General features: G+C 35.6%; 1 protein-coding gene across 3 annotated transcripts in view; it reads right to left on the reverse strand.

The window, feature by feature from the left end:
• SEC22A (SEC22 homolog A, vesicle trafficking protein) overlaps positions 1 to 22,977 on the reverse strand; it is a 72,965-nt gene that overhangs the window by 33,048 nt on the left and 16,940 nt on the right. For all 3 annotated transcript variants that reach the window (XM_027586705.2, XM_027586706.2, XM_027586707.2), the window contains exons 3-4: positions 19,131 to 19,294; positions 17,750 to 17,944 (exon numbers count right to left, since the gene is read on the reverse strand). In XM_027586705.2, coding sequence (XP_027442506.1) covers positions 17,750 to 17,944; positions 19,131 to 19,294 — 359 coding nt within the window. The remainder of the gene's footprint in view (positions 1 to 17,749; positions 17,945 to 19,130; positions 19,295 to 22,977) is intronic.

The raw sequence follows: 22,977 nt of genomic DNA on the forward strand, positions 1-22,977 counted from the left end.
GAACAGTAACAAATGCGGGGCAATGTAGAAAAAAAAAGTTACTGAATCCAAAATAGTGTTACCTGGTCAGTTTTTGTTTTGTTTTTGCTATTACTGTCTTTTGCTACTATGCCTTTTCTTTAATTAGTCTCCTTGAGCCCAATAATGGCATTTTCATGCCAAAATTAAATTTTGTATGAGCCAATAATTAATGCAGTTTAGAAAAGTTCCTAAAGAAGTAAATCTCTTGGAACCAAAGGCTATTGCTTATAGGGAATTAATATATTTACTCAGCAAATACCTTTTAGCATGATTCTGTGTAAGACGTTGTGCTTTAGAAAATACAATAAACGATTTACACTGCACAATCTGCCCTCAGGATACTTCAGTCTTTTGAAGGGAATAAAACAGATAAGCCTGTGAAAGTAATAAGCACTCTAAACTAAAAGAGTTTAAGAAATTCTGAAGAGGAGGGGCGCCTGGGTGGCTCAGATGGTTAATCATCTGTCTTTGGCTCAGGTCATGATCCCAGGCTCTTGGGATCAAGCCCCGCATCCTGGGATCAAGCCCTGCATCGCTCCCTGCTCAGCAGGGAGTCTGCTTCCCCCCCCCCTCCCCCCCCCCCCCCCGGTCCCCCTGCTTGTACTCTCTGTCAAATAAATAAATAAAATCTTTAAAAAAAAAAAGAAAGAAAGATAAAAGAAAAAAATTCTGAAAAGGAAGATAACTAGGGGGAAGGTGGTGATACAGGAGTGGTAAGAAAACCAGGGAAGATCTTTAAAGACGGTTAAAATTTAGACAGGCACAAATGGGAAAAACTGCATCTCCACAGAGAAAAGAATGTGAGCATGGAGGTGGAAATGAGACGCAAATAATAAGAGCATGAACAACAATAACAACTACTACTACTACCTCTGCTAATCTTACTAATAGTGGCTGTTCTCAATGTACCGGGCACAAGCGCTTATATACATGATCTCATGTCACCCCTCCAAGAACCCACTGCAGTAGGCACTATAATTATCCTTATTTTTTCAGATGAAACGAAGGTTTAGGGAGATTAGGTAATTTGCCCAAAGTTAAGTAAATGAACTGGGATTTAAACCCAGGTAGCCTGACACTAGAACTCATGTTCTTAACCACTTTGCCACTGGGCATTGTTACTGGTTTTGTTTGGCTTATGAAGAGTAGGAAGAAATAAGGTCAGAAAGGGGGGTTGAAGCTAATTAACAGACAGCTGGAAATACTAGACTAAAAATTATGAACAAGTTAGACAATGGGGAAACACTGAAGAGCAAGACACCAATATAATTAACGCTATGCTTAAGGAATATTAATCTATCAATGTGCTGTAAGGAGATTAAAAGCAAGAAGACAAATAATATTTTCTCAGTGCTTTCTTGGTAGGTACACTTTGTCCCACTTATCCTTCAAAATGCAGTACTTCATAAGGCAGGAATGACTAACTTCTCGGTGTCTGAATTTTTTCATCTGTCAGTGGAGATGTTAAATAATCTGCTGTAAATCAGACAGCTAGTAAGTGTCATCTTCACAATTGGCACTTGGGTCTACAAGACTACAAAGCCTATGCTCTTTCTACAAATCTACCTTAGGGAGTCACTGCAAAAGACTGGCTGATATGAGGGCCTGAATTTGGAAAGTGACAGCAGGAATGAAGAAGAAAGAGGTGAGTGATATTACTGGGGTTAAAACTAGTAGACATAAGAACTATTTAGATATGGGAAACAAAAGGGAAGAAAATTAGATAAAATGTCAAGGTTTTAAGTGTGGATGATTAGAAAGTTAATGGTGCTACCAACAAAGCGACTGGAAGAAATTCAGGTTTGATCAAGAGTGGAGACATTTTAAACGTATCAAACTTGTAGTGATAATGAGGCGTGTTTAACCAGCAACGGAAGAATGGAAGAGTAGCAGAGCTGGAGAAACAGATGAGGTTTGTATCTGAAAGGAAGGGCTGGGGTGAGATTACGAAGGAAAGAAGTAGGCTAAGGGCAAATCTTTGGCAAACAGTACCTTCACAGGGAGGATGAGGAGTCAGGAAGACAGATTTAGGAGAAGAGGAAGAAGAAAGAGCCTCAGAAGCCTAGGAAGGGGAGGCCATCTGGAAGAAAGATATGTATATCAATGCCTGTGGACAGGCCAAAGACAGTCTGAACTCAAAACAAAAAAATATTAGATTTATTGACTAAAAGATGGTTGTTGACCCTTTATAAAACAGTTTTAGAAGAGTGAAGGAAAAATTCAGACTGCAAGATGCTAAATAACTGTTGATGGTAAGACAGAGAAGCAGTGTGTGAATGCTACCGCCGTTAAAGAAAACCAGGATGACAGCCTGACAGATATACTAGGACTGAGAAATAATTATTTTTCCACTGTAATGCAGGAGAGGAGGGAGATTTGAATACATTTATAAGTAGAATGAAAAAAATTCAGTGAAGAGGAAATAAGAGTCAAGAAAAAGGGAAAATGATGACAGAGAATACCAGAACAATCATTAAGAAGATTCAAAATGATGGTACCATTCTAAACTTCAAACATCATCATAATACCACAATGCCTATGCTTTGAGTAAAAACAAAGTTCAGGAGGTACAGTCATTCAATGATGGCCCAAATATCTGGAGAAACAGGTTTTAGAACATACAAGAGAAATGTTAGGTCAATTCCATCTAAATGACCATAATTTATGACTAAATTATGACTGAGGCTAATTGTATGGTATTAAAAACACTATTCTCTTCACCAGTGAGGCCCTTTCTCACATCATTACCTGTCAAAAGCCTGTATGTCCTTCAAGGCCCTGGGGCTTAAAAGTGGTACTTCCTATTTATCTCTGTTTATCTCTTTTGGAACATGTATCACATTCTATCTTGTATTTTACTTATTGGCATGTGTGTGTGTGCGTGTGTGTGTGTGTGGGAGAGAGAGAAAGAAAGAGGGAGGAAGAGAGAAGAGAGAAAGAGAGATCAGGAAATTTATTTGCCTTGTGGGACAACTGCCAAATAGAGTACCATTCTCAGCCAACTGACAAATTGTCTATAAAATTACACAGGTGGAAAAAAAGGCTGATTAACCTAGTGTTAATCCTAAAAATCCTAAAATCCTAAAAATCCTAAAAATAACGTGTCAAAGAAAGAGAAAAATGTATTGAATTTAGAGTTTTGTTAAGTTTTTTTAAATAAAAGCAGAATATAAAATTAAAAAGATTAGCAACACTAAATGTTGGTGAGAACGTAGAGCAACTGAAACTCATACACTGCTTGTGGAAATGCAAAATCGTTTTTTTTACTTTAGAAAACCAGAAATTTCTCAAAGAGTCAAACATGTACCTCACTTTTGACTTGGCAAATTCCACTGCTATTTACTCAAAAGAAATGAAAACATGTCCACAAGACAACCCAAAACTGGAAACAAGCTAATGTTCATCGGCAGGACGACTGTTCGTACAATGACTACTACTCAGCAACAAAAGGATCAAAGTACAGAGACCTACAACATAGGACATTGTACTAAAAGAAGCCAAACACTATAAAATCTTGTTTATATAAAGTTCTAGAACAAACAAAATTAAAAATAACTAGAGTGTAAAAGATTAGAATACTGGTTGTCTGGAGGCAGGGTGGAGACTGGGAAGAGACATGAAAGAGATGGAAATATTCTATATCGTGACAGGAATATGTATTAGTTTTTTTTCTTATATTCTGTATTTTGATGCTTTGATATCTTGGGGCCTTGCTGGCCCCAGAGGACAGCCCTTCCCAGGGCTATCTAATTCCTAGAGATAGCAAACAACTTACCTCTAAGAGTGCTTTCCAAAAGCAAGCCCCCTAATCCAAAGCCCACACTTTACCTCCTCTATGGGGCTCTCACACTCAGAGCCACTATCCCCCTGCCCGAATCACCCCAAGGTCAGGTATCAGACAACTAAGGACTGCCCTATATCCCTGAGCCTGCTGTAAGTACTCAAGCTAGCCAGTCTAAACCTGCTTACCCTGCCTCCCTCCAGTTCCTTCCTAGGGAAAGCACAATAAATGCTCTTGCTCACGTTTTCCTCCTACTCCTTTACCTCCTAACCAACACCTGCACTTCACCCCCATGGCCCTGGGTGGAATAGTGTGCACCCTTCTCATGGGATCTGAGAATAACAAACAACCTTTGCAGTGGCAGCTGTCTCCTGATCTGTTGGCCTCATCATACCTGAATAATAAAATCTATACTTTTGAAAAGAGTGGTTTATACAAATGTATCCATGTGTCTAAACCATATAGCAAAGATTTGTGCATTTTAATATGTGCAAATTTCCATTAAAAAAGAAAAGAACCTCAGGGGCGCCTGGGTGACTTAGTCAGTTAAGCGTCTGCCTTCAGCTCAGGTCATGATCCCAGGGTCCTGGGATTAAGTCCTCAGTCAGGCTCCCTGCTCTGCAGGGAGCCTGCTTCTCCCTCTCCTCCCCACTTGTGCTCTCTCTCACTATCTTAGTCACTCTCTCTCTCTCAAATAAATAAAATCTTAAAAAAAAAAAAAGAACCCCAGAAGTAAATTATAAAGTAGATGAGTGGATAGTGGGTGGGGACACAGATGAAACAAGAATGCAAGATGTTGATATAGTTATTATAATTGGGTGACAGGTACAGAAAAGTTCACTATACTATTCTGTTTACTTTGTAGCTGTTTAAAATTTCTCCATGATAAAATGTTTTAAAAACAAAAAGGGTAAAAGTAGGACACAGTGCTTAACTTATTAACATACTGATCCTATGATGGATAGCAGAACATCTGTAGACTTCAGAAAATTATAGAAAAAATTCATGCTAGCCTGTGGGGGGGAGGGGTCAAAAGGTCAAAAAGAGAAAAAGTCAAGAAACCAAAAGTAAGATACTCTAACAGAGAAAAAGGCCTGAAAAATAATGTCTGTCAAATAACTATTAACCAGATTCCAAAATAGAGTAAATAATTTTATTTAGGAAAACTCAGAGACTACAGAAAGTATTACCCAGGCTTTGTCTGGATTAAAAGAAAATTTTATGTTAATATTAAAATAAGTTCTAATTGTGAATTACTTTAAAAACTTCTCTTTCTTAAAACTTCTCTTTCTTAAAACAATTATCAAATCCCAGATTTTCCATTTTCCCAGTGTTTCCTGTCTGGCGATCCAGGATACCACTGCAGACTACAGGTCAGAGTGGGGACTTAACGGGAGTCAAACAATACATGAACTTTCTAACAGAATTTGTCTCTTGGTATGTCAAGTTGGATGGACCCCTACCCCAAATTAAAGATTCATTTTCTAGATCCTGAGTGTGTACATTAATGGACAGATATTCTGGCAGCAAAACTGACTGCCAGACCTATGGAATTAGAACTATTAGAGAAGGAAAGGCCAATGGAAGCCATGGAGCTTCCCCCACCCAAACATCATCAAAATATTAATCCCTAAGGTAAAGGCAGAAATCAGTGTCACCATCCAAAGCTTATTAAAATATGCAGAGATAGTGATTCCTACTACACACCCATTTAACTCTCCAGTTTAAGGCTCCAAAATGAGAGTGCCTTAGAGGATGACAACAGATTACTGTGGGTTCCAACTGCACATGCTTTTCTACATATAGTCTCCATATGGAACAACAATTAATTCCATGACATGTAGGTACTAATTTGCTAACACTTTCTTCTCTACCCTAATAAACAGAGAAAATCAGATGCATTTTACTTTTACCTGATAAAGATAGCAGTACATAGGAGCGCCTGGGTGGCTCAGTCAGTTAAGCGTCCGACTCTTGATTTTGGCTCAGGTCATGATCTCCAGGTTGTGAGACTGAGCCCCACATCAGGCTCCACACTGAGCATGGAGTCTGCTTGGGATTCTCTCTCCCCCTCCCCCTCCTCCCAGTGCTCGAGCTATCTCCCCCCTCCAAAAAGAGAGAGAGAGAGTGAGAGAGAGATAGCAGTACATTTACTATATTGCCACGAGGTTATATCAACTCTAAGCCAGAGATGAGTCTATAGCAGGGGTTGGCAAACTATGACCCACAGGCCAAATCCAGCCCACCACCTGTTTTTGTAAATAGAGCTTTACTGCAACACAGCTTTACCTATTCTTTTACACACTGTCTATGGCTGTTTTATACTATACCAGCAGAGTGAAGTAGTTGCAACAGAGACCATTTAGCCTATAAAAGCTAAAATATTTGCGGGCGCCTGGGTGGCGCAGTTGGTTAAGTGACTGCCTTGGGCTCAGGTCATGATCCTGGAGTTCCAGGATCGAGTCCCGCATCGGGCTCCCTGCTCAGCAGGGAGTATGCTTCTCCCTCTGACCCTCCCCCTTCTCATGTGCTCTCTTTCTCTCAAATAAATAAAATCTTTGAAAAAAAAAAAGCTAAAATATTTGCTACCTCGCCATTTACAGAAAACGTTTGCTGACTCTTGGCCTACAAGGACTCGGCTTCTTAACACACCATGGAACATTATACTGATCCACTTTGTTGATAACCTCATGCTGACAGTATCTGAAGAACAGACAGTAGATACCTTGGGATGATACATGTATGCCAGAGTGTGGAAAATAATAACAATATTATAGGAGCCTACCACCTCAGTCAAGTTTCTGGTGGTTAATGGTCTAGAGTATATTGAATGTAAAGATCAAGCTGCACCTTGCAACCCAAACCACTAAGAAAAGATATGCTGCTGAGTATGCCTTTCTAGATTTCAAAAGCAACATTACGAGACTTGGGTATACTGCTCCAACATGTTTACTGAATAACAATGGCTGAAGAGGGCCAAAGCAATAGAAAGATCGAGACTGCATTACAGACTACTTTGCCACTCAGCCCTTACACCTCACAGATCTAATGGTATTCAAAATATCTGTGGAAGATAGAGATAATGTTTTGAATCTGTAGCAAATTTGGAAAGAAGAATCATAAAAAAAGATCCTGGGTTTTGAAGCAATGACATGGCCCTTAGACAAAAAGAAAAATGTTTTCATTTCAAGAATTAGTTCCTGGCTTGCTTGTTGGCCATGGCAGAAACTAGTGACCCTACCATGAAATATGAGGTATATACTATAAACCCTAAAGCACCCATAAAAACAAACAAATGAAATGAAATGGTATAATAAGTCAACCAAGAACAGAAAATGGATCAAAAAATAATTTAAAGGAAGGCAGGAAAAGAGAGAAAGGTGACTAAAAACAGATGGGCTAAAAAGAAAACAGCCATGATGGTAGGTTTAAACCCAACCATATCGGGGCACCTAGCTGGCTAGTGAGTGGAGCATGTGACTCTTGATCTTGGGGTTGTGGGTTTGAGCCCCATAAGTGGTGCAGAGATTACTTAAAAATAAAATCTTAAAAAAAAAAAAAAAACAAACCCCAACCACATTAATAATCACATTAAATGTAAGTGGCCTAAACACCTAAAAAAAAATGCATATGTCAAATTGGATTTTTTTCCCCAATAGACTCAACTAAATAATACCTAAAAGCAACCATTGTAAATAGACACAGAAAGGTTAAAAGAAAAAAGACAGAAAAAGATACACCATTCCCATACTACTTAAAGAAGTAAGAGTGGCTATATTAATAAAGTAGATTGCAGAACTAAGAATATTACTAGGGATAAGGAAGGTCATTTCAAAGTGACAAAGGCGTCTATGCACCAAGAGAACCCTAAATATTTAATAAGCTTTAAAATACATAAAATAAAAACTGACAAACCTAAAAGGAGGAATATATAAATTCACAAATATAGTCAGAGTTCAACACCACTTTCTCATTAATTGAGAGTCAACAGAAAATCAGAAAGGATATGAAAGATTTAAACAATATCAACCAACTTGATCTAAATGACATTTATAGAACTCCACCCTACAATAATAGAATACACATTCTTTTCAACATAGAACACAGAAAAATGGCTTAGAACACATTCTGGGAGAGTAAAACAAGTCTCAATAAATTTAAATGAATTAGAATCATACAAAATTTGGTATCTGACCACATGGAGTTAAGTTAGAAATCAAGAAATGAAAGATACCTGGAAAAATCTCTAAATACTTAAAACTATATAACACATTTCTAAACAACTCATGGATCATAAAAGAAACCAAAATGGAAATTAAGAAGCATTTTATTATTTTTTAGATTTATTTATTTATTTGACAGAGAGGGACAGTGAGAGAGGGAACACAAGCAGGGGGAGTGGGAGAGGGAGAAGCAGACTTCCCACAGAGCAGGGAGCCCGACGCGGGGCTCGATCCCATCCTGGGATCATGACTTGAGCTGAAGGCAGATGCTTAATGACTGAGCCAACCAGGCGCCTCAAAAAGGATTTTAAACAGTATGAAAATGAAAATACAATACATTAAAATTTCTGAATGTAGCTAAAGCAATATTAGAGGGAAATATATACTACTAAATGCCTATTAAAGAAAGATCTCAAATAAATAACCTCCACTTTTTTTTTTAAATAACCTCTACTTCTACCTTAAGAACCTAGAAAAAGAAATTAAACCCTAAGTTAGCACAAGACAGGGAAGTAATAAAGATCAGATCATAAATCAATGAAATAAAAAACAATAAAAAGTCAATGAAACCAAAAGCTGGTTCTTTAAGAGAATCAATAAAAATGCTAAGCTCTAAAAAAAATAAAATGCAAAACTCAAAAATTTCCAATATCAGAAATGAGAATGGTTGTATCACTACAATTCTACGGATATTAAAAAGAGATTATTAACTTATGCCAAAAAATTCATTAACTTAGGTGAGATGAACAGATTCCTTCAAAAAAACAAACTACTAAAACTCACTCAAGAAGCAGATAACTTGAACATCCATCAAAGAAATTGGTTTATAGTTAAAAACCTTTCCACAAAGAAAACCAGAGGCTCAAAAGGCTTCACCATACTGAACAAAGAGGAAGAAATAAAAATTCTACAGAAATATTTCTGAAAAAATTGAAGAAAATGGAATATCTCCCAATTTATTCTGAGGCCAATGTTATCCTGATAGCAAAACCAGACAAAAACATTACAAAAAAGGAAAACTATAAACCAAATCCCACATGAAAACATATATAAAATATCTAAATAAATTTTAGCAAATTGAATCTCACAATATACAAAAAGGATATTATGACCAAGTGGGGTTTATCACAGAAACGCAAGGTTGGTTTAACATTTGAAAAGCAATCAATGTAATTTACCACATAAAGACTTTAAGAAGAAAAATCATAAAATCATCTCCATAAATTTAGACAAAGTATTTGACACAATACAACTTTCATTTCTGATACAAACCACTCATCGAACTGGGAATATAAGGGAATTTTATCAACTGGATAAAAAAGCATTTACATAAACCCTAAGTTAACATCTATTTAACTGTGAAAGACTGAATGCTTTCCCTAAGATCAGGAACACTGCAAGGATAGCCACTCTTGCCATTTCATTCTTTCAGTATATTTTTGTTAAGCACAGAATTCCACATTTGCAGTTATTTTCTTTTATCCTTTAGAAGATACCATTAAGTGGTCTTCTTGCTTCCAGGACTCCTATGAGAGAGACAATGTGTGTGTGTGTATGTGTGTGTGTAATGGTTTGTGTTCATGTAATCCAAGTGCCTGGTGATTTATGCCGGTTATTTCATTGTTTACCAAACATTCTATTTTCAAAATATTGTCGTAGATATCATTTGAAGCTTATGTGACAATTTCCTCTAGGAAAGATGTTTGTTTCTGCCAGGATCTTTGGAGCATAGCACTGTGGAATTCACTCAATCCAATTTTAGAGATCAATATGATTCAAAACTAAGCTGCAGTCCTCATAAAAGACTGTCTACTTCATATTCCTGTCAACCCATATTCCTAGAGTGCTGACATCCAAACCCAAAGCTAGGGGGTTGTTCATGAGGTCCATCAGCTTGGCAGACGCTGCTTTCTAATCCCTGTCTCCCTAGTCTTGAGTGGCTGCCAGCTGTTCCTTCCAGAACTGGTAAAAGCCCCAAAAGAAAAAGTAGCTCCAAACATTAAGCTCATCTCCATAGGCCTCCACCCTCTTCTGTATCCCAGTAATTCTTAGTAATCTTGTTGGATAGCCAAAGACTTTGGGAAGACTACATTTTAAATTAAATTCTGTATCATATTAGACCTACATATTCTTTTTTAGACCTACATATTCTATAGAATGTATACGTTCCATTCAGCTTTCCTCCTGTATTTTGTGGAACTATTGGTCTGAACTGCCTACTCCATCACTACTGGAAGTAGAAGTCTCAAAGTAATAACCCTCTCATTTATTACTGATTTTAAAAATTGAAATATAATTTGAATACAATAAACTTTGCCCTTTAGAAGTATATAATTCAGGGGCACCTGGGGGGTGCAATCAGTTAAGCAACCGACTCTTGATTTCGGCTCAGGCCATGATCTCAGGGTCATGAGATCAAGCCCCACATCAGTTTCTGTACTGAGCATTGGAGCCTGCTTAAGGTTCTCTCTCTCTCTCTGCCCTGCCCCTACTCACAAGCGCACATGCGCTCTCCCTAAAAATAAAAGTATATAATTCAGAAGTTTTTAGTATTCACAGAATTGTGCAATCATTATCTAATTCCACAGTTTTCATCACCTCAAAAAGAAATCTCAAAACCATTAGTAGTCACTGCCTATTTCCCTGTAGCCCTCCAGCTCCTGTCAACCATTAAACTACTTTCTGTCTCTATGGATTTGCCTATTCTGGACATTTTGTATAAATGAATCTATAAATATATGGCCTTTTGTATCTGGCTTCTCTCACTTAGCATAATGTCTTTAAGGTTCATCCATGTTGTATCATGCATCAATACTTCATTCCTTTTTTACTCCTTAATATTCTGTTGCATGCATATACCATATTTTGTTTATTCATTCATTAGATGATGGATGTTTGGGTTATTTCAACTTTTTGGCTTCTATGAATAACAGTGCTATAAATATTCATGTACACATTTTTATTCAGACTTACATTTTCAACTCTCTGGGGTATGTACCTACGAGTGGAATTGTGAGGTCATACAGTAACTCTAGATTTACCTTTTTGAGGAACTTCCAAAGTATTTTCCAAAGTAGCTCACCATTTCACAACCCTACCAGCATTATAGGAGGGTTCCAATTTCTCCATATCCTTGCTAATACTTGTTACTATTTTTTAAAACTACAGCCATCCTAGTGGGTGTGAAGTGGTATCTCCTTATCATTTTGCTTTCCATTTCACTGACTAATGTGGAACATCTTTTCATGTGTTAGCCAGTTGCACACTTTCTTTGTGTAGAAGTATTTATTCAAATCCTTTTCTCATTATAAAATTGGATTATCTTTTTATTGTAATTGTTGTGTTACTTATATATTCTGGACACAAATCCCTTAGGAAATATATGATTTGTCTGTGGATTATCTTCAATTTATTGACAGTGTCTGTTGAAGAACAAAATTTTTAACTTTGGGGGCATCTGGGTGGCTCAATCAGTTAAGTGTTAAAGTGTCTGACTCAATCTCAACTCAGTTCTTGATTTCAGGGTTGTGAATTCAAGCCCTGCATTGGGCTCCACACTGACCGTAAAGCCTAGTTAAAAAAAAATTTTTTTTTAAACTTTGATCAAGCCCACCTTAATTTTTGTTTTTTTTCCACTGTGCTTTTGGTGTCAAATCTAAAAAAACACTGCCTAACACAAAGTCACAAAGATTTACATCTATGTTTTCTTCTAAGAGTTGTATAGTTTTAGTGGTTAAATTTAGGTCTTTGATCCATTTTTAGTTTTTAAAATTTTGTGAGGTAGGGGTCCAACTTCATTCTTTTGCATGTGGACATCCACTTGTCCCAGCATCGTTTGTTGAAAAGTCTATTCTTTCACCACGGTCTTGGCATCCCTATTAAAAATTAATTGACCATAGAGTAAGGGTTTATTTCTGTTTGGAAGTGTGAATCCTCCAATTTTATTCTTTTTCAAGATTATTTTGACTATTTTTGGTCCCTTGTATTTCCAAATGAATTTTAGTATCAGCTTGTCAATTTCTGCCAAAAAGATAGCTGAAATTTTCATAGAGATTCTGCTGAATCTACATATCAACTAGAGAAGTACAGCCAGTTTTAACAATATTGTCTTCTAATCTATGAACATTGACCACTTTCCATTAACTTAAGATTTTTAAATTTCTATGTTTTGTAGTTTTCATTGTAAGGAATTTTCTTTCTTTTAAATTGCACACAATACGAAGTATAATCTGTCTTGTTTCAGCCAGTAGTTGCTAGGATTTTCTTAATTTCACTTTCAGATTGTTCATTCCTAGTATATAGAACATAACTGATTTTTGTATATTGATCTTGTACCCTGCAACCTTGCTAAAGTCATTGGTTTTAATAGGTTTCTTTTAGTGGAATCTTTAGGATTTTCTATATTCAAGATCATGTCATATATGAAGAGTTATTTCTCCCTTTGCAATCAGATGCTTTTTTTTTTTTTCCTTTTCCTTGCTTAACTGCCCTGTCCAGAACCTCAAATACTATGTCAAATAGAAATAGTGAGGGGTGCCTGGGTGGTGCAGTTAAGCACTTGACTCTTGGTTTCAGCTTGGGTCTGATCTTGGGAGTCATGAGGATCAAGCCCAGTTTCCAGCTTCACAATCAGCATGGAGTCTGCCTGAGTTTCTCTCTCCCTCTGCTCCCCACCCACACTCACTTTCGCTCTCTCAAATAAATAAATCTTAAAAAAAAAAAAAAAAAAACTACTAGGAGCAGACATCCTTGTCTTGTTCCTGATCTTAGGAGAAAGCATCAATCTTTTACCATTATGTCTGAGTTTAGCTGTGGGCTTTTTGCAGATGCCTTTTATCAGGTTGAACAAGTTTCTACTCCTAGTTTGTTCAGTATTTTTCATAATGAAAGACTATTGGATTTTTTTAAATGCTTTTTCATCTACTGAGATGACCATGTGATTTTGTTTTTTATTCTAATGATACTGTATATATTAATTGATTTTCAGATGTTAAACCAACCCTGCATTCCTGGACTAATCCCACTTGGTCATGGTATACACTAATTTTTATGTGACTGGATTTGGTTTGCTGGCATTTTTTTGAGGACTGTTGTAAAAGTCCTCAAAAATAATAAAGAGATATTATTAGTCTGTAGTTTTCTTTTCTTGTGATGTCTTTAGTTTTGGATTAGGATAATACTGGCCTCAAAGAATGGGTTGAAAAGTGTCCCCTCTCTTCTACTTTTTGGAAGAGTTTCTAAAGAATTGGTTAATTCTTAAACTGGTAAAATTCTCCAGTGAAGCCATTTCAACCTAGAGTTTTCTTTATCAGTGGTTTCTTTTCTTTTTCAAGATTTTATTTTTAAGTAATCTCTACACCCAACAACCCGAGATCAAGAATGCCATTAACCCATTTAGCCAGCCAGGCACCCCTGTCAGTAGTTTCTTTCTTTCTTTTTTTTTTATTCCTTTCTGGAATTTTATTTTTATTTTTTTTAAGTTTTTTATTTATTTATTTTTAAATTTATTTGACAGAGAGTGTGCACACACAGGCAGGGAAAGCAGCAGAGGGAAAGGTAGAAGCAGGCTCTCCTCTGAGCAGGGAGCCTGATGCAGAGTTCAATCCCAGGACCCAGGGATCATGACCTGAGCCGCAGGCAGACACTTAACTGACTGGGCCACCCAGGCACCCCAACAGTTTCTTATTAGTAATTTAATCCCTATTCTTGGATACAGTTTATTCAGATTATTTATTTCTTCGAGTCAGTTTTAGTAGTCTGTGTATTTCTAAGAATATGCCCATTTCATCAAAGTTGTCTAATTCATTGTCATACAACTGTTCCCAGTGTTCCTTTAAACACCTTTATTTTGTAAGATCAATAGAAATGTCCTTTCATTTTTGAGTCTAGTAATTTCTTTTTTTCTTTGTCAATCTAGCTAAAGGTTTGTTAATTTTGTTTATCTTTTCAAAGAACTAGTTTTTGGTTTTATTGATTTTTCTCTATTCTTCTATTTTCTATTTCATTTTCATTTCTGCCCTAATCTTAATTATTTCCTTCCTCCTCTTTATTTTAGATTTAATTTGCTTTTTTTCTAGTATCTTTAGGCAGATGGTTAAAGTATTCATTTGAGATCTTTCTTTTTAAAAAAATATAGGTATTTATAGCAATAAAATTTCCCCTAAGTACAACTTTAGCTGCATCTCAGATTTTGTTACATCATGTCTTCATCTTCATCTCCAAATATAAATTCTCCTTTTGATTTCTTCTTTGAGCCATTTATTATTTAGGAGTGTACTGTTTAATTTCCATATATTTATGAGTCTCCCAAATTCTTTTATTAATTTCTAATTTCATTCCACTGTAGTTACAGAATATATTTGTATTATTCTTAGCCTGTTAAATTTACAAAGTTTTTGTTTTATAATGGCTTAGCATAAAGTCTATCCTGGAGGAGAATGTTCCATGTGCACTTAAGAATATATTTTCTAATATTGAGTGTTCTGTAGTTGTTAGATCTAGCTGGTTTATGGCGTTCAAATCTTCTGTTTCCTTGTTTATCTTCTTCCTAGTTCTATCCATTGTTGAAAGTTGGGTATTAAATCTTCAACCATTACTGTTGGTCTATGTCTCCCTTCATTTCTGCAAGGCTTTGCTTCATGTATTTGGGAGTTCTGTTGTTAAATGTTTATAATTGCTACACATTAAATCGATTGACTTTTTATCACTATAAAATGTCCTTTGTCTTTAGTAGCAATTTTTGTCCTAAAACCCATTTTGTCTAATATCAAAAAGCCACTCCACCTCTATTTTGGTTGCTATTTGCATTGCATTTTTTTTTTATTCCTTTTACTTTGAATTTTTTTCTATCTTTTGATTTTTTTTAATCCACTTTTATAACTGCCAACTTTGACTGGAATGTTTCATCCACTCACATTTTAAAATCTAATCTCATTAATTATTGACACAGCAGATTTACATACACCATTTTACTTATTTCTATATGTCTCATGCCCTTTTTTGCTCTATTTCTCCTTGACTCTATCACTGCATTAAGTGAATGTTTTATACTGCAGCACTTTAATTTCTTTAATGATTTTCACTATTTTTTGAGTGATTTGCTTAGTGGCTACTCTAGGACTTACCATATACATCTTAACAGAAATAGCTTCATATTTATACTAACTTAATTCCAGTTAGCTATAGAAACATTACTCCTATAGAGCTCTATTTCTTTTCTTCCCTTTTTGTGGTATTATTGTATACAAATTACATTTATAAACATTGCAAACCCCAAAATACACTGTTACAATTATTACTTTACATAATTTTGCGTCTTTTAGAGTAGCTAAGAGGACCGTGATTATATTTTTGTAAGTTTTATTAATATGAATTCTTATCACTTCTGGCTTTCTTCATTTGTTCCTGTGGATTCAAACTGACATCTGGAGTCATTTCTTTAGCCCAGTGTAGTTTTGCTCCCATCCAGCTCCTTTGTGCTGTTATGAAAAATATATATTACATTTCTATATGTTATAGGCCCAACAATACATTAGTTTTATACACTTGCTTTTTACATCAATCAACAAAAGAGAGAAGAAGAAAAATGACTATCTTATAATTACCTTTCCTGTTGCTCTTTGATTTTTTTGGTGTGGATTCAAATTACTGTCTAGATCACTTTTCAGCCTAAAGAGCTTCCTTTAGTATTTCTTGTAAGATGAGTCTGCCAGCAACAATTCTCTCAGCTTCTGCATATCTGTAAATGTCTTTATTTCACCTTAGTTTTGAAAAATAGCTTTGCTGGATATAGGATTCTTGACTGATAGTTTTTTCTTTCTTTGAGCATTTTGAACATGTTGTCCCACCGCCTTCTATCTCCTCTGTTTCTGTTGAAAAGTCAGCTGTTAATCTTACTGGGGTTCCCTTGTAAGTGACAAGTTGTTTTTCTCTCGCTGGTTTCAAGATTTTCCCATTGTCTTGGTCTTCCAGAATTTTTAATATGATTCATCTATTTGTGGATCTCTTGCATGGTTATTTGGAATTCACTGAGCTTCCTGGAGGACTAAAGTTTTTGAGTAAATTTGGAAACTTCTCAGCCATTATTTCTTCAAATACTTTTTCTGCTCCTTTTTTTCTCTCCTCTCCTCGTTCTCCCATCATGCATATGTTTGGTATGCTTAAGTGCCCCACATTTTCCTGAGGTTCTATTCATTTTTCTTCCTTCTTTTTTCTCTGTTCTTTGGACTACATGTTTCTGTTAGTTCAAATATACTTCTGAGTCCCACTAGTAAATTTTTTATTTCAGGTATATTGTTCAATTCCAGAAGTTCCATCTAGTTATTTTTCTTTATAATTTCTATTTCTTTATTGATATTGTCTATTTGGTTTTGTCATGGTTTCCTTTAGTTTAGTCCATAGTTTCCTTTAGTTCTCCGAACATAGTTATAATGACTACTTTGAAGTCTTTGTTAAATCTGACATCTGGGGGCACTTGGGTGGCTCAGTCCTTAAGCGTCTGCCTCCAGCTCAGGTCATGATCCCAGGGTCCTGGGATCAAGCCCTGCATCGGGCTCCCTGCTCCGCGGGAAGCCTATTTCTCTCTCTCCCCCACTCCCCCTGCTTGTGTTTCCTCTCTCGCTGTGTCTCTGTTAAATAAATAAAATCTTTTAAAAAAAAAATCTGACATCTGATCATTCTCAAAGGCAGTTTCTATTGCCTGCTTTTTCCCCTAGTATATGGATTATACTTTCCTCTTCCTCTGCATGTCTTGTATTTCTTTGTTGGAGATTGGACATTTTAGAAAACATAACAACTATGAGTACTGATCCGCTTTCTCTCTCCTGGGGCTTGTTACTGGTATTTGCCTGTTTTCGTGTTTGTTTCCTGATTGACTGGATTATTTTACTAAAATTTGCATCCCCTTTTCTCCCATAATTTGAAATAATCAACCCAAGAAATGTCGTGTTCAGTCCTGAATGCCTCATTTGAAGAATACTAATAAACTAAAGCACATACAGAAGCAGCTTCCAGGATGGGGAGGGTTTCAAAATGTCACAGAACAAAAGGCTAAGGAAACTGATTATATCTGAAGTCGATCAGAGTAATAGGATAGAAAGGACACAGAGTTACTGATTTCAAAGTTCTGAAGTGATATTCTGGCATAGCTGAAGAGCAGAGAAAAAGTCACAGACCTTAGACAAATTGGTATTACATGGTATTCTTTAAACAAGCAATTCAACAATGGCATATGCTACCTTAGACACTAATGAGGTTTCCATTTTTAAAAGCAGAAGTTTTTTATCTGTCACAACTATTGAGTATGGTATTTCTTGTATGGTAGGATAGGTTTGGGTAGATAATTCCATTTTCTGTGATAATCACGAAACCTGGCCTTGAATGTAACCATTCTGACATAATGCAAAGCACTTTACATGTACATAAATATATATTTTAAATAAACTATTATTCACCTCTTGAAAACAAATTATGAAGAAATATGTAGGAAACAATTAAGAAAAATTCTTAAATGTTTCCCTAGCAAAGAGTTTCTCTGAGACTGCTATTTAAAAGTATTTTCCTGATTAGTCATATATCTGGTAGATTACTCTATAAACCATTGGGAGAATTACTTTAAATTTCTGTATTCTCTCACATACTTGCATTAAAATATTAATTAATTTACAAGAATTACTCAGTTCTTATAGAAGTTTTTTTAATGAAATAATTGAGTTCCATAACTCACCAGAAGAAATCTTACCAGCACCTTTATAGTCAACAGAAAATGCAGATGTGACTCCATTGGCCGACCCCAGTTCACACATGGAAATTTGATAAGGGGGCCTCAGCTTGATTTCCATCTGCATGTCAGACAGATTTATCTTTGTTGAAAGAGACCTGGGATTATTATATCGCTGCTTGGTCCTCTGAATGAAGTTATCTATGTAAAATAAAAAATAAATTTCCTTGCAGTCATTTGTTAAGTAAATAATTTGAGAGTGTGATGTTTATGGAATAAATTCTGCAGATCAACAGTTTAATTTGTTGTCCAAAACTATTCAATTTGTCATTGAATATTCAAATATTATTTCTGTTTAATAGTTAATACATCATGGAGTCATCAGTGTTTCACTCTAGAAATTATATTCTAGAAATAATTATAAATAAAATAAGGATTTAACACATGACTGTGATAAATAAAATAAGGATTTAACACTACATGACTGTGACACTATTTCTACTATTATATTCACTTCAAGGAATTACTTTAAATTTTTACAAAAAACAAAAACAGCTTTAATTTTAAACCAAAGTCTTAATTTTTATAGGGATTCATCTCTCATAAAAGATTAAGTCTGTCAGTATTTACCAATTGTAATCACATAAGAACATATACTGTAAATTGCATGTTCTTATAAACCTGTTTTCTTATTTATTGCTTACACCATTAGAATGTATGTTTTAAACAAATTTAATGAAATCAATAAAAGACATTTTCTAAATATCTTCCAATTTTACTTTCATTACTTACAACTTGGTTTTACTTTTTTCTCCTTCTACACCAGGAGTCAAGCAAACTAATGCCCAGAGGCCAAACTGAGCCTGCTGATTGCTTATGTAAATAAAGTTTTATTGGAATATAACTATACTCATTCATTTATGTATTGCCTATGGCTGCTTTCAAGCCACAATGGCTTGAAAGGGCTGGGTAGTTGTGACAGCGACCATATGGTCCTTACAGCTTAAAATATGTACTATCTGGTACTTTCCAGCAAATGTTTGCCAACCTCCATTCTACATTAAGCAGACTATAAAAGATTATCACATAAACACAGTACTCTGAATCTCTGGCTTATAAATTTCTCATTGAGAAATTGTCCTCTGGGATTAATTCTTTGTGCCAATAATCATGATCCCCTCCGCAGCCCAAACACATTTTTTTTTCAAACAGGCACCCAAATGAAGAAGTTGCCATAATTTATAGACCACCTGTCAATTTATTCTATCAAAAGCAAGGTAGGAGAATTTTCTGAGTTTTTCCCCCGGCCTCCAGTATTACATGAAAAATTGCTTATAACTGGATGGAGAGAGGATAAGGAAAAGGAAAAAAAAAATCAGACCCTTACCAAATTCAATGAAACAGTATGGTCTGACAGCAGTATTTGTCTTCATCATGTTATAAGTAGTAATGAACTCCTTCTGAAGCTCATCCAGGAAAGAGAAGGCCAGAACATTCGGGTAATTTTCAGTGCACAACATCATGTAGCTCACTCCCAGAGAACTAATAAAACTACAGTGTAAAAAACATTGGTTTTAAAATTTCAAATTAAATTAAGGTAATTCATTGCTTCAAAAGACTGGTTCTATGCTACCATAAACTGCTGCTACAGTGGCAATGAAGATATTAACATTTATTATATATTCCAGCAAAAAAAAATTAAAGAAACCAAAATATAATATTACTTTCAGTTGCAGTTAAAAACAGTAGACAAAATAATGGAATGTACCTACAGAAGGACACATACTATAATTCTAACACTTCAGTCATTTATCACTTGGGGTAGAAAGCAGGGAAAAGAATATACAAATACGTAAGGGTTACATATAGCTTAACATTTAACTATTCAACCTAGTGGAACTTAATCTTGTTTGAATCAAGAACTCTTTATAGAGATTCTGATTAAAGTTATGGACACTCTCCTCAGAAAACTGTCCAAACACAAAACCTGGCACACAATTTCAGGTTGGTCACTGACCTCCTAATGTCATCCACTGATTCCAGAATCAAATCCTCTACTCCACATAATGATGAATTATGAACCACTGGTGAAATAAGAGTAATTTAGGAGTTTATAACAACAACAAATAAAATAAATGGGGTAGAAAGGAGAACTGCTGCCTACAGCAGAATGCTGAGTACCAGCTGGTAAATGTGTAGGTAGTGCTAGAACTGGAAAAATCGGCATTTTGCCACCAACGTAGTGAAGACTGGATCAAGCAAGGACAATCAATGAATGGTGAATCCAGGTGGAACTTTTGATGAGAAGCAGGAAATTTTGCATGGTTTTAAAATGTCTTATTTGTTGCAAGGAGAAAATATTTATTATACAGCAGAAACTAGAAAACATCTTGACTGAGCACTCTAACATTACTAATGAGCGGTAGATGGACTTCCTGTGCCTTCAGTTGTGATATCCTCAGAAAAACAGAGCAGCTATAAAGTATTCTAGCTAAGAATGCATAATCTGAATCTAATCATGAAAGAACATCGAAATGATCAACATTCTATTTTAAAAAGGTGGAGGGCTATATTCTTTAAAAATCTCAATAAAGGCTGTGTAAATGTTTCTGATCAAAGGAAGCTAAAGAGACACAACTAAATGCCAATACCTAACCCCAGTCTGGATCCTGTGCCACAGAGGGGGAAAATGCTATAAATGACATCCCTGGGTCAACTGACAAAAATGGAAAAAAGGCAGTAGATTAAAGTAGGATATCAGTATTTCTAGAGCTGATAACTGTACCATAGTTAAGAGAAAATCCTTAATCTTAGAAGATACACTTCGAAGTAGTGAGGAATAAAGGGGCATGGTATTTTAAGTTTCTCTCAAATGATTCAGACAAAAATAAATCAGATAGACAGGGAGGCAGATTAAAATGATAAACTAAATGGGGTAAAATGTTAACAAAAGGTGAATCTGGGAATAGGTATTATGTATACCTTTCTTATTTATACAGTTTTTCTCTAAGTTTGAAATTATATCTAAATAACAAGTTAAAAAAATTTAAACTTCTTTTAAGCACTGAAATGTTCAAATTAGCCATGTTCTCTAGAAAAAAAAATTTCTGAAGTGTATAACCCCTACAAGAAGCAGAGAATGGGACACAAATTAACCCTTCTTAGTGAATCATCTAAACATTCTTTTATAGAACTGTCAATGTAGCTCATCTAGATCAGGGGCAGCAAACAGAGCATAAAGGTTATTATCTCCCACTCCTGTGAAAGACACTGCTAATCTACCACAGCAAGCCTTACTGAACAAACCCAGATCCAAACTGGAGCCCCCTCCCCTCTTTCTTCTCTAATAATGTAGAAGCAGAATTTTTTATTTTAAATTTAATATATAGAATATATTCACATGGTTCAAATTTTAAAACAATGAAAAATGAAATAAAGTGTCTTTTCACTACCTCCACCTAAAGATACCCAATTCTCTGTCCCTCAAGCAACTCATGTTATTTTTTTTTAAGTAATCTCCACACCCAACGTGGAACTTGAACCTACAACCCAAAAATTAAGCCATATGTATACTCCACTGACCAAGCCAGCCAGGCACCCCAACTCGTATTATTAAATTCTTATGTATTGTTCAGTGAGAGTTCATGCTTCCCTCCCTCCCTGCCTCCTCTTTTCTTTCTCTGTTTCTCTATATCTTTCTTAAAAGACCATCCAATGCAGCCAGATAATATGGGGTTGGCACCATTAATCACCTATTATTAATGGTGTGGAATATACTACTAGGAAAATTGTGCTGGTTTTATAGCTTCTGGAATAACCTGGAATTCCTTTCTGAAGTTCACCTAATACAGTCATTTGATGCAGTGTTTTTCAAACTGCAACTTGTGACCTATTAGAAGGTCATAAAATTAGTGTAAACTACATAAAGCATTTTCTTAAAAATTGAAACAGAAAATATTGGAATTTTACATTGTTTTATAAAACTTTTTAGTTTCCTATTTGTATATAGGTAATATTCACAAACTAAAATGTATCTCTTGGGATGCCTGGGTGGCTCATTTGGGGTCTTGGGATCGAGTCCCATGGGTCCTGGGATCAAGTTCTGTGTCGGGCTCCTTGCTTATAGGGAGCCTGGTTCTCCCTCTGCCTGCAGCCCCCTCTACTTGTGCACGCTCTCTGACAAATAAATAAAATCTTTAAAAATAAATAAAATATATCTCTTATGAATCATAGTAAAAAAAGTTTAGTGATATATACTGCATTTTTCTATGAAATTAATAACTAAATCAAAGGCAACGAATGTTCTTCCCAAGCAATGTTCTCTTTCCAAAAAATCTTCACTATCATTCTAAAAATTCTTTGACATGTCACTAGCATTCAAATATAGTCCCCAGTAACCTGAGTTGGGATAAAACACAATTGGTGATTGCTTTCCACATACTCAGAACACCCAAGTAGCTACCTAGGAGTTGTTTCGTTATCCTCCAAAAATATGACTTTTGGACTTCAATATTTTGTGTTATGGTAAAATTTTGCTGTATTTCCATAGTAATAATAAAGTGAACCACAGACACATACACGACAGTTTATCCCAGTTTCTCTTGCTTGCACTTAGTTAACTAGAGAATTATTTATAAAATAAAGAGAAGCCTGTGTTTTTAAGATTATATGTCAGCATTTTCAGAGAATCTCTCTTCCAAAGCCTTTACTTTACTATAATTATGTGATATTCTCTGAAAAGGCCATAAAGTACTCTATAATATTATGGCTTTTCATAGTGAATTTAGGCTTATGCTATTGTCTTTCTTTGAAATGCAAAGCCAGTTTTCCAACAGTACATACAAGCCTTCCATCATCAAAAGACTTCTGGCTTTCAACTATCATGGGGACAAACTCAAAGACTCCCAGCCTTTCACTGAGAACTCCTCATATGAAACACTCTAAAGTCACTACAAGCATGCCAGTCTGTGCACGCACTAGCCTGTCCATCAGGTTCATTTAGCTCATATTTTATATACAATCTGGCTGTTGTCCTTCTGCCTTGAGGAGGAGGAGGAGGAGGAGGAGGAGGAACAGCAGCAGGTATAGTTTACTGACCATTTAGTCTGAACCAGGTCCTCTGCTAAGTGCTTTATGTATGTATTTTATTTAATTTCATTCTCACAGTAAAAGGGCACCATCATCTCCATTTACAGATAATGAAACAGAGGCTCAGGGATGTTTAGGAGCTTACC

The sequence above is a fragment of the Zalophus californianus genome, chromosome 1, assembly GCF_009762305.2.
Source record: "Zalophus californianus isolate mZalCal1 chromosome 1, mZalCal1.pri.v2, whole genome shotgun sequence".
NCBI lineage: Eukaryota > Metazoa > Chordata > Mammalia > Carnivora > Otariidae > Zalophus > Zalophus californianus.